The sequence below is a fragment of the Salvelinus namaycush genome, chromosome 2 (genome assembly GCF_016432855.1).
Source record: "Salvelinus namaycush isolate Seneca chromosome 2, SaNama_1.0, whole genome shotgun sequence".
Classification (NCBI taxonomy): Eukaryota; Metazoa; Chordata; class Actinopteri; order Salmoniformes; family Salmonidae; genus Salvelinus; species Salvelinus namaycush.
The window spans coordinates 49,992,995-50,006,371 of NC_052308.1; the positions used below are offsets into that span (position 1 = coordinate 49,992,995).

The window sequence follows — 13,377 nt, forward strand, 5'->3', positions numbered from 1 at the left end:
AAACTTAAAGTGAGCGAAAGTGTCTTGGACCACTGTGCCACTCAGGAGGCCCCATCCACAAAGTTTTTAATGCTGATCAATTGCCTTGCCAACACCTCTCTGTATTTTGATACTTTGTGCAAGAGTATATTGTCCTGCTAATAGCCCATAATGGTGTCCAGGTCAGGATAACCAAAACATTTCTTTATTAAAGACTATCAGAAAGAATGTTGGTACTTATTTATTTTAATCACTCAGCTTTATGTAGGTGCCGAGGCTATATGACTGCGCTATCAACTTGATTATTTAGCAGACATCACTTAATTATATTCAGACAACACATAATTGAACATTTTAGTTTATCTTAGAATAAAAACCTTAGTGTAACAACAGTTTTAGTAAGTAATACTGACGAGTAGTAACAAAAAAAATAAGTGTATTTTTCATGGTGTGCGTGTGCAGGACAGAGGAATAGCAATTCGTACACTATTGTTCTAAATTCAATCACCTTCTTCATCCTCATCATTCAGTTAATTGAAATTCAATTTTGAAGTCGTGCAGAATTATCCGTTTCTATTTGGTTTATGTCACCCATTCATTGTCAGTTAGAGACACATTAGCGCCTTGGGACCCAAAAGCATAATCAGTGCTCTAACTCCCCCTTGCGCTGGTCTGGAGCAATGAAGTGGTGACGCAGGGTACCGTACTAAACCACAAATTACCTCTAAGGCCCGCAGCATAATCTCAAAACTTTTAGTTGAGCAACCACTGTACAATCAACGGCCAGGCCATCGATATGTCATCTTCAACCTAGGAGTCAAGTTTGATCTTTCTCTCTCCTTCGATGCCCACATAAAACAAATATTTAAAAATAAATTTTCCATCTAAAAAATATACCATCACTCTTTTCAAACCAGATGCAGAGAAACTCATCCACGCCTTCATCTGCTCTCGGATTGACAATGCGCTGTTTGGGGGCCTCCCTGCCAAATCCCCACAGAGGCTCCAACTAATCCAGAACAGGGTCCTGACCAGGACCAAGAAGTCAGACCACATCACACCGATCCTGGGCCAACTCCACTGGCTACCGGTCAACTACAGGATCTACTACAAAATTCTCATGCTTGTATTTAATGCCTTGAATGGATCGAGCTTCACCTACGTCAGCGACCTCAACTCAATCAGCGAGCCACGGTGCACTCTCCGCTCTAGCCACACCCTACTGCTTCAAGTCCCCAAGACACATCTCTGAACTATGGGGGACCGAGCCTTCTGCTTCCTTGCCCCTCACCCATGGAATGCTCTCCCTGACCATCTGGGAGCCTCTCCACCAATCAGACATTTTAAAACAGGTCTTAAAATCCACCTCTACAGTCTTAATCATAGTCCTGATCCCAACCTAAAATGTATTTTGCACCTAGCTTACTATGGCTATTTTACCTGCCTTAATGGTGTGTGCACGTCGTTTTTATTGTAATTTGTATTTATTTTTCCTCAGTAATGAAAAGCGCTATACAAATGACATGTCTTATTAAATACAGCAGCCAAAAGAACTCGCTGTTTGAAAGAAGAGAAAACACACAATAGCAATAGGCTATAGAATAGAAGTTATTTATTTTGACCCATAACTCTTTTTGAAGAGAAACCCGTCTGCATCATTTTCTAGACCTATAGTATTCAAGCATGTCATTACAGTGATGAAGATAAGGATAACTGTTGAGAGCGAGGAAGGAATGAAGAAACTACAGAGAGAAAGAGGTAATACCCACGTCGCACAACATGAGGCTAAATATTATGAAAGTTAGGACAGTGCATCAGCCTACTATTTTTTGTTGTTTTTCAATATTATATTTCATAATTCAACTCTAAATCGCTAGCCTAGAATTGTGACCTTGAAGGCCGCATGTCCTGCACCAGCATTGCGTGTTTAATTCCAGTCCATATAAAATAATACAATCCAGTAATACAGTCCACACTCCAAAATATTACTGGAGCTTGTTTCATGTACTTACACAAGAGAGCATAGCCACGTCTATGGGCTTTTATGTTTTTCTATTGTCTGTAATGTGCCTATAACCTATGCAAAATTATTTGGGCTTTGCCTCATAAAATGTCTTTAATGTAGGGCTCAGGTTGAATCAGGCTTGAATTTTCATGTTGATAAAAGCTCTAATCATATCCAGCCATATGTGTATGCTTTAGAGTGACACTTCCAGGTTTGTCAGGAAATAGTAATCAGTAATCAGGAAAGTAATCAGATTACGTTATGGAGTTTGGATAACCCAAAAGTTATGTTACTGATTTAACATTTTGGACAGGTAACTAGTAACTGTAACAGATTTACATTTAGAAAGTAACTTACCCTGCACACACACACACACACACCAATACACACACCTCAATGTTGACCCCACAGCTGATTGTCTATTCAAACACAGAATGCACTCCATGGCCAGTGTCAGGGAAATTGCAAGATTATGTTATAATGCTTGTATTGCATTATAGTGCTTGTTTTATTCGACAGAATAGAGTATTCTGTTAACTATTGTGTGTGTGTTCTACTGAGGATGGGCCTCTGAGATAACACTGACAGAGGAGATTTACGATGTCTTTGGGTGATAAAACCTAAAGAGCATTCCAGAGAACATGAGTTAATGTTTCTGCTCTATACCGTACCGGGGAGAGATGGTTCTAGTTTGGAGTGTTAACCTTGTGACACATTCCATGTATCTGTTGTTCGTCATGTAGGTTGAAAGGGGTGTATCTTGGTTATAAAAGACCTTTGTACTTTTGTTTTATCACTCTCAACGGATCATTAGAAATGGTGAATCGTTGAAAGTCATTGATATTGCAAAGCTCTTATTATTAAAGATTTAGTTTAAGTATAACTCTGACTTGTGCTATAAGTTTGTCTCCTTATTTGATAGTATAGAAATTAACCACCACACCAGCCACATCTGAGGTGTTTTCTGGATTCACGAGCCCGAGAATACTTCAGCATGCTCGGAATATAAAACAGTCTGCTTCCCTTTAGAAGAAGCCATATCTTTAAGCCATCCCTCAATCTCCAACCAGCTGCTTACAGATGAAGGGGGTGTGAATGTTCGAGGACTGTTGACTAATGAGTTTTGAATATGTTTATCACAGAGTAGAATTACTAAAGTATCTGGATGGATGGTATTATTTATTTACATAGTGTTTTTCCCATTGGAATAGCTGATATCACAGTTATAGAAGGCTATATGTTCAGGAAGTGAGTAGAAGGCAATATCCTCAGTCAATGAAACAGAGTTCTGAAATGGAGTGCCATGACTCGGTGGAATTACACCAGTAATTTGAGATATATAAAACATTTAACTTTTAGTAATATATATCATTTTGATTAACAAAATTATTCATTTCTCTACAATTTTCTTGGCCATTTGGTTTTCCTAAGGCTGTTATTTGTAACAGCAGGATTCAATTTTCATGGAGGTATTTTCAGAACTTTTCCTGTTTGGTTTTAACCTCCATTGCCTTAGTCATACGTTGAATCCCAAATGACACCCTGTTACCTACAAAGTGCCCTTCTTTTTGACCCAAGCCCTATTGGCCCTAGTCATAAGTAGTACACTATGTAGGAAATAGTGGTCTGCAGTTGTGAGGCCGGTTGGATGTACTGGCAAATTCTCTAAAACGACATTGGAGGCAGCTTATGGTAGTGAAATTAACATTCAATTCTCGGGCAACAGCTCTGGTGGATATTCCTGCAGTCAGCATGCCAATTGCACGCTCCCTCAAAAATTGAGTCCTCTGTGGCATTGTGTTGTGTAACAAAACTGCACATTTTATTGATGGAGAGGCTCCCTTTTATTGTCCCCAGCACAAGGTGCACCTATGTAATTAAGCATGCCGTTTAATCAGATTCTTTATATGCCACACCTGTCAGGTGGATGGATTATCTTGGCAAAGGAGAAATGCTCACTAACAGGGATGTAAACAATTTTGTGCACATGGAACATTTCTGGGAACTTTTATTTCAGCTTATGAAACATGGGACCAACACTTTACAAGTTGTGTTTATATTTCTGTTCAGTATACATCAGAGATCATCAACTAGATTCAACCGCGGGACAATTTTTTTCTTGAGCGCATGGTCGGGGGGCCGGAACATAATTACAAATAATTTGTAAACTGCAATTGACCGCAAGAAGCCCAAGCAGATATAATATTTGATTAAAACGTAATAATTTCGAACCTTGCACACATTTGTTTATCATCATGTTGTCTCTCTATTATTGCTGGAAATACAGTAATTGGGAACAAATTTCCCAAATTAAAATCACTTGGACCTGATTTCCTGGTGTTTTATGTCCAACAATGAAATTTCAAGAATTTGTATTTATTTTTTGGTGCTCAGAAAACATGGGCCAAATAAAACCACCTTGGCCCGCATGCCGCCAGTTGGGGAACCCTGGTATATATACTGTACACCTAATGCATCTTGATACTACAACACTTTCCAAGACAAACCTTTCCAAAACACATCTATCGTACAACTAGCCTTCGATTCAATGTACAGAGTGCTTAGTTGTTTCATGAATCCTCCCCATGTTAGTCTTTGACCATCAGATTACACAGTTCACTACCACGTTCTCCATTTCCACCTTCCGGCTTATGCTACAACAACCTCACAGCACCAAACCTAGCCGATCGATCGCTCCAGCGAGCAACACTCCCTCGGAGTCCAAAGTGGGCCTCCATTTTAAACCGGGCTGTGTTCGACATGTACAAAAAGACTTCAGACAGAAACGTTGGCGGTGGCACCAATTAGCTCGGTGTCCTCAAATCCAATCAAAGGCTTCGCCGGAGTTGCTGTGCTAAGATGGGAGCGCAAACCTTCAACCTGACACGACGCTCGTATTCCCTGATGGAGAGAGCTTTTCCATGAACTCATTTGCATGCCACATTGCGGCGGAGAAGTGCTCGGCTTACTGAGGGGACTCAGCCAGGAGCTTGTGGCTGTAGCTGCAGTAATTGATTGCTGCTTCACCAGTCACCTGCTTAACTACAGACAGTGTCACAGGGAAAAATTGATGTCTGGGATGACTAAAAACAAACACACCTATGCTCGATCTATTATTTATATATTTCTTTATTCCATTATTTGACTTTTAGATTTGTGTGAATTTGTAGATACTACTGCACTGTTGGAGCTAGGAACACAAGCATTTCACTATACCCGTAATAACATCTGCTAAATATGTGTATGTGGCCAATACAATTTAATTTGATACACGCACACATGCGAATACACGCGTATTTGTGCCGACATATTTGTGCACAGACACACACATTCGTGGACGGAAGACACACACGCACATACACACAAACCAAAGTGAGACATCACTGCAGGGCTACCCTGCTGAGGGAGTGATGGATTTTCAGCTGTCTGTTTTTTTTGTTGGTGCGTTGAGTTGAAATATTGTTTTTGGTCCCCCGAGCTGCTAGCTGGAGGACTGGAACTGGAGCACTGTGGGGGCTTGTTTGGAGTACACTCACTCTCTTTTTCTCTCTCTTTCCCCCCTTGCCCCCCCCCTCCCCTCGGGGCTGGCAGGGATGGAGTGGTGCAGGTCTGAAACAGGCCAGGCTTTTCCCCTGGCTCCTGATCCTGGTACTCTCTGTGCTACTGCTGTTGCTGCTACGGTACTGATTCTGTTGCTGCTGCTGAGTGGGCTGTATTTCTTCCAGCCTGTCTGGCAGCATCTGTCTGAGCCTGAGGCGAGATGGCGTGACTGCTTACTTTAGCTCACCCCACCGGCACTGTGAGGGAGAAAGAACAGCCTTCTACTACTTCGGAAACGGACAGAGGAAATGGTTTATCAATGACCAGAGCCCGGTGAAAGATAACAGAGAGGAGAGATAGAGAGGGAACAAGACCGAAAGAGGGAGAAAAAAAAAATAATACAAAATACAAAAAGATTGAGGGAGGGAGAGAGAGGGAGACCATTCTCTAGGACACTGACTAATACGTTAAGGCAGAGATAAGCGATACAAAAGGAAAATCCCCATCTGTTAAAACCCTGTTGGTCATCCTTTACAGAGGAGCAGGCCCAGACATGAAACAGAGCATGGCCAATAGAGCTTTGGGCTATATTCCTATTATCTCCCTCCAGCTAAACTTGCAACAAGCTAAGGCTTTTAAATGCTTGAAGGGGAGTAAACGAGTCTGCACTTCTGGAGAATGGTAGAGCCACAGTATCTCTTTTTCAGGGGAGACATGAATTGGTCTGGCTAGTCATGAAAAAAATTGAAAAGGATCTGTTTATCAATGACAGCAGTGCACCGATCTGTTATCTTTAGATTTTATTAGCGTATTTGCACTTAGCATCCAGCATCTGTGCCAAGTTATTTGATGTTTCACATCCAAGCCTCTATCTTCTTGGTTGTGAATCCATACAGTAGACAGTGATTTCAAAGACAAATGTAAGATTCTTAATAGGCACCAAACGGAAGAAAACAGACTGAAACATGGAATCGAAACTACCTGAACTTGCCCAATAAGACGCTTGTTTCCGTTTTACAGTGCAAAACGGTTTGTTACGGTGTGCCCTAATGAACACGGCCAGGAGAAGGGGACCACCTTGGTGTACTCAGTGCACTCCAATCAAAACCGGGTCGAGGACATACAATCTGCTGTTTCCTGTGTCCAGTGCCCTGTTCAGAATCAATGGGCTAAAATTAGAGGAGATATCTCTTCTCATCTGGTGTCATTTAATACACTGTTCACCAAGTCTGATTTCAGTTGCACTTCTATCTGAAATGACCCACACCAAGATGCTCACTGTAAACTGATCCACTACATGGTTCTAATATGGAAAACCCAAAACAAGTGTCTTTCTAAAGATCAAGTAATTACTATCTTCGTTTTTTTAAATGTATTGTAGCAAACAGTTACATTGCACCACCCTTTGTGGGTCTTGAACCCAGGTCTCCTAGCCTGCAGACATTTTGATTCAGTTGAAATGTTGCTACATATAACACATATATAACATATATATATATATATAACACATAATACTTATTACAAGCCATTGTAAATGTTCATACAGTCTTATAAAAAGTTGAAAGGAGTATATGTACAGGTTTTAACTAGTATTATAACTTTTTTTCCCTCTAGTCGTCCTTGACACAGCACTGCTCATCCAATGATTCATCAGTTTATTTTTCAAATGGCGTCACTGTAAACACACTGACGTGGGATTTTTTTATCGACATACTCGAGAACTGTTTCCGAGTAGTCGAGCACTGGCTGTACTATATGGTTACATCCCAATTTGCACGCTATTCCCTCTATAGTTCAGTATAAAGCTGGGAATAGGGTGCCTTTTGGGACTCTGCCTCTGTCATGGTGACGAGCAAGTATCCATTTACCCTGGTTTGTAATGTTTTGTGTCACACGGCGATGTGCCAAGGCAAGCATTGTCAGTCATGATAGACACTTCCTAGCAGATGTCTCGCTCAATGTCCTTGAAGGATATGACATTTTGCAATGAAGTCATTTGACATTTTACAATGAAGTCATTTGACATTTTACAATGAAGTCATTTGACATTTTACAATGAAGTCATTTGACATTTTACAATGAAGTCATTTGACATTTTACAACGAAGTCATTTGACATTTTACAATGAAGTCACGCTCTTAGAAAGTCTTCAGAGCAACTTACAATAAGTGCATTGACTGATACCGACCAGAAGATAAAACAACCACATATCACTGCAGCTACAGTGCCTTGCAAAAGTATTCACCCCCTTTGGCGTTTTTCCTATTTTGTTGCATTACAACCTGTCATTTTTATTTGAATTTCATATAATGGACATACACAAAATAGTCCAAATTGATGAAGTTAAATGAAAAAAAATCATTTTTTCAAAAAATTATTAATAAACGGAAAAGTGGTGCGTGCATATGTATTCACGCCCTTTGCTATGAAGCCCCTAAATAAGATCTGCTGCAACCAATTACCTTCAGAAGTCACATAATTAGTTAGATTGCACACAGGTGGACTTTAATTAAGCATCACATGATCTCAGTATATATGCACCCGTTCTAAAAGGCCCCAGACTCTGCAACACCACTAAGCAAGAGGCACCACCAAGCAAGTGGCACCATGATGACCAAGGAGCTCTCCAAACAGGTCAGGGACAAAGTTGTGGAGAAGTACAGATCAGGGATGGGTTATAAATAAAATATCAGAATCTTTGAACATCTCACGGAGCACGATTAAATCCATTATTAAAAAATGGAAAGAATATGGCACCAGAACAAACCTGCCAAGAGAGGGCCTGAAGGTGCTGCAAAGCTCCACAGTGGAGATTGGAGTATCTGTTCATACGACCACTTTAAGCCGTACACTCCACAGAACTGGGCTTTACAGAAGTATCCAGTAAAAAATAAACAAACATGTTTGGTGTTCGCCAAAAGGCATGTGGGAGACTCTCCAAACATATGGAAGAAGGTACTCTGGTCAGATGAGACTAAAATGTAGCTTTTTGGCCATCAAGAAAAACGCTATGTCTGGCGCAAACCCAACACCTCTCATCACCCCGAGAACACCATCTGTTCCCAGAGACTGGGAAACTGGTCAGAATTGAAGGAATGATGGATGGCGCTAAATACAGGGATATTTTTGAGGGAAACCTGTTTCAGTCTTCTAGAGATTTGAGACTGGGATAGAGGTTCACCTTCCAGCAGGACAATGACCCTAAGCATACTGCTAAAGCAACAATCGAGTGGTTTAAAGGGAAACATTTAAATGTCTTGGAATGGCCTAGTCAAAGCCCAGACCTCAATCCAATTGAGAATCTGTGGTATGACTTAAAGATTGCTGTACATCAGCGGAACCCATCCAACTTGAAGGAGCTGGAGCAGTTTTGCCTTGAAGAATGGGCAAAAATCCCAGTGGCTAGATGTGCCAAGCTTATAGAGACATACCCCAAGAGACTTGCAGCTGTAATTGCTGCAAAAGGTGGCTCTACGAAGTATTGACTCAAGTTTTCTGTTTTTTAGTCTTCTTTGTTTGTTTCACAAGAAAAAATATATTGCAACTTCAAAGTGGTAGGCATGTTGTGTAAATCAAATGATACAAATCCCCCCAAAATCCATTTTAATTCCAGGTTGTAAGGCAACAAATTAGGAAAAATGCCAAGAGGGGTGAATACTTTCGCAAGCCACTATATCTGCCAAAGCAGTGTCAACGAGTAATGGGAAAGACAATTGTAAGTGTTATGGAGTGGGGGCCTCTATTTTGGATCCATTTTGGTTTAATTTGTGGTTCATGTAAAGCTTAGATCTGCAAAAGGTGAAAGCACCACTGGTCGCCCTAGGCGCATTTATTGTTTTTGTTTTGTTGACTAAACGAATCTGAGGAGCGCAGCATTGTAAAAAAAAATGTGCAGTACATATTCTGCTGTACTATCGCGAGTAATGACGTCTGAGGGGGAAAAAACAGTGTTTGTTGTTTGCCGTAACTTCTTTGTTGTAATATCCCAAAACAGACGTGGACGTTTCACGATTAAGGATTCCAGCTATAAAGTGATAAACATTGATGTTTATCCTATCACTTAAAAAAAAAAGCGACTGTCAGACATTCACTGCAAAATCAGACATTCAGACGTGTTGGACATTCTTAGAAGAGAAACAGCAAAGTGGTTTAATATTGAGATGAGCCCACATCCCACACCATCTGTTCACAGCTTCATGCCATGAAATGGGATAGCCCATTTTAAAATGCTTAAATTAGTAGCTGCATGTCTTTGCCATTAATTTGGGATTTACTTGGATCTACACAACAGATGGTGTGGGCTCGGTGTCGTCTTGACATTTAACCACTTTTAAGGTCTGAAAACATCAGACAAACTTTGATTTTGGAGTGAACTATCACTTTGACCCAATTGTATTTATTTATTTTTACCAGAAAGTTCTGAAATACCAATACTGTCTTCAATATTTTTCTTATTTTATTTCCTTTGCCTTTTTCAGTTAAGCTTCGTCTCCCCCTTGCCCCAACGCCGACCTTAGCATCACTGTCTACTATAAACCCACTACTCACCATTTCAATCTATTTTACCAAAGAGTGAAAAATGACATATCTGTCAATATATGGACTTTTCCCTTCCTCCCCAGCTCTGATCTATAGGACTCAACCCCTCTTGGGTTCCTAACCATCTACTGTCAGACTAATCTCTTGCATCTCCTACAATAGCTCATATGTCTCTTCATGGCTTGGGAGAGGGATACAGTGAAGCTCAGCAATTCCATATTAATCAATTGAATTTGTTAAGCATCTGAAACCCCATCAGATCTCTCAGTGTGTGAAATTGGTATTACTTGCAGGTTTATTGACTTGCCTGTGGTATATAGGGGTACTTATAGTTATTATCGGTGGAGACAGAAGACTATTTGTAATTGAAGTGTATATTGATTGGATTGGACGTGGTACAGATTGACCTTAATATGTTTTCTCTTATCTTGTTATCCACAGTTTTCTGCTGGTCTTCTCCTGTCTGGTCCTCTCTGTGTTTTCCACCATTAAGGAGTATGAGAAGAGCTCTGAAGATGCCTTGTATATACTGGTAGGCACTTTGTCTCCCACTTACTGTACAGTTCGTGAAATTTCTAAGTAACACTGATGTATATGGGGCATACAACCATCTCAGCTCTGCAGATTTTGCTGTGAAGAGACAGAATCATTAGATCACTGATCCTGGTATTGCCAGTATGTGGCTTGTTTCTGGTCACAGGTTCAGGAGTGGCTGAAAAATCACATTTACCTAAAATGAACCCCACTGTTGGGAGATTTGGAAAGACATAGTCAAATCAATCAACAATATAATACTTTCAGTAAAAATATTCATCTTTAACTTTAAAAACTGTGGATACTATGTGATTGGAAAGGTTAAGAATTTATGTGAAACAGCAAAGTTGATAAATATATGACACATGGAAATGAAAAGAAGGCGGTTTATGGCGATGGGTGGGATGGACTGAGAGTAGCTGATGGGTGGGGTTTAAAAGCTCATATTGTGTAATAGTAATGAAAAACCACGATAGATAATTTATACTGTACAGCCCTCAAACTCAACTCTGGACCTTGATGTGTAACGGTTGTCCTCCTCCTCTTCTTCCGAAGAGGAGGAGTAGGGATTGGACCAAAGCGCAGCGTTGTTATATGCCATAATGATATTTATTAAAGTAAAAACGAAACACGAAAATCCTTCAACAAACTACAAAACAAATAAACGATGTAGACAGACCTGAACTAGAGAACTTACATAAACACGAAGAACGCATGAACAGGTACAGACTACACAAACGAACGAACAAACGAAACAGTCCCGTGTGGTGCACAGACACAAACACGGAAGACAACCACCCACAAACAAACAGTGTGAACAACCTACCTTAATATGGTTCTCAATCAGAGGAAACGTAAAACACCTGTCCCTGATTGAGAACCATATCAGGCTAAATGACAATGAACCTAAACATAGAAACACATAACATAGAATGCCCACCCCAACTCACGCCCTGACCAACTAAACACATACAAAAACAAGAGAAAACAGGTCAGGAACGTGACATGATGCCAGTTCCACTGCATTTGTTCATTGTTACCCTGTAATCAGGGACTGATTTAGACCTGGGACACCAGGTGGGTGCAATTAATTATCATCTAGAATAGAAAACCAGCAGGCTCCGGACCACGTAGGGTAAGAGTTGAGTACCCCTGCTGTACCAGTATGTGTTTGGGTACTGTCTATCCAAATGTGATGCATGTCAAGTAACTATATTCTTGCCAGGTAACTACCGTGAAGAAAAGAAAGAGAAGTGACATGTATGTAAAATGTAGAATGCACATGTAACAACAACAAAAAACACACCAGTAACACAGACACATGGAGTGAATGGCATGTATTAGCTGTTCATTAGATCACCTATTCATACTGCGTTGCTTATCGTTTACCTCAATGTAATATATTATATGAATCCACCTTCAAAATAAAAGCATATATCAAAGCATTATCATAATAGTTAATATGCATGGGCAACTCTGTGATAACAGGAAGCCTTTGTCTTTAAACAGGAAATAGTCACCATCGTAGTGTTTGGTGTGGAGTACATAGTGAGGATATGGGCCGCCGGATGCTGCTGCAGATACAGAGGATGGAGTGGCCGTCTGAAATTTGCCCGCAAGCCCTTCTGTGTGATCGGTGAGTTTGACCTCAACCACCCCTGTGGTTTTCTGTGTCACCCCTGCCTGTTCTGAGTCGTCAGTGAGATTAAACTGTCTACTAGCGGTCACTTAACCCTTCACACTCGTGGGAATTGGTCTATATGGTTAGGGCTAAATTTAAAGGTTTCTTACAGAGAAATATAAAATGCATATGCATTAGCATGGTAGCAATTAAAAAGGGAACAGTTTGGAGAATATGGGAAAATTATTAGACCAAAGTTGAGGCGACAGCAGTACACCTGACACAAGACTGAATCCAAACATTACACTGCTGATTTGATATGCATTTTACATTTACTGTACTTTTAGCTGCATTTGTTGATAAAGAAATCTGAAAATACTCTAGATACATTCAGTAACATAAGAATATTCCTGGAAAATGTGGGGTAGGTGCAACATAAGGCAACAAAAATTACAAGAGTTTGAGTGAGAGGACTAACGAGTGTCTACAAGTGGCCACACACCTCTCCAAAGTGTGCACAGTTCCTAAGTCATTTCAAATCACTTTTATGGCCATCACCTCATGATAATGCATGGCCCTATGTCACAAGGATCTGTACACAATTCCAGGAAGATGAAATTGTCCCAGTTTTTCCATGATACTGCATACTCACCAGACATGTCACCCATTGAGCACGTTTGGAATGCTCTGGATCGACCTGTACGACAGCCTGTTCCAGTTCCCGGCAATATCCAGCAACTTTGCACAGCCATTGAAGAGGAGTGGGACAAAATTCCACAGGCCACAATCAACAGCCTGATCAACTCAATGCGAAGGAGATGTATCACGCTGCATGAGGCAAATGGTGGTAACACCAGATACTGACTGGTTTTCTGATCCACGACCCTACCTTTTTAGGTACAGTTGAAGTCGGAAGTTTACATACACTTAGGTTGGAGTCATTAAAACTTGTTTTTCAACCACTCCACAAATTTCTTGTTAACAAACTATAGTTTTGCTAAGTCGGTTAGGACATCTACTTTGTGCATCACACAAGTAATTTTTCAAACAATTGTTTACAGACAGATTATTTCACTTATAATTCACTGTATCACAATTCCAGTGGGTCAGAAGTTTACATACACTAAGTTGACTGTGTCTTTAAACAAGCTTGGAAAAT

The 13,377-nt window shown here is 40.4% G+C and overlaps 1 protein-coding gene across 1 annotated transcript in view; it reads left to right on the top strand.

Annotated features, from left to right (window-relative positions):
* Nucleotides 1–13,377, top strand: part of LOC120022102 (potassium voltage-gated channel subfamily KQT member 2-like) — a 91,667-nt gene that overhangs the window by 26,390 nt on the left and 51,900 nt on the right. The window contains exons 2-3 of the mRNA XM_038965928.1: nt 10,505–10,595; nt 12,107–12,233. Coding sequence (XP_038821856.1) covers nt 10,505–10,595; nt 12,107–12,233 — 218 coding nt within the window. The remainder of the gene's footprint in view (nt 1–10,504; nt 10,596–12,106; nt 12,234–13,377) is intronic.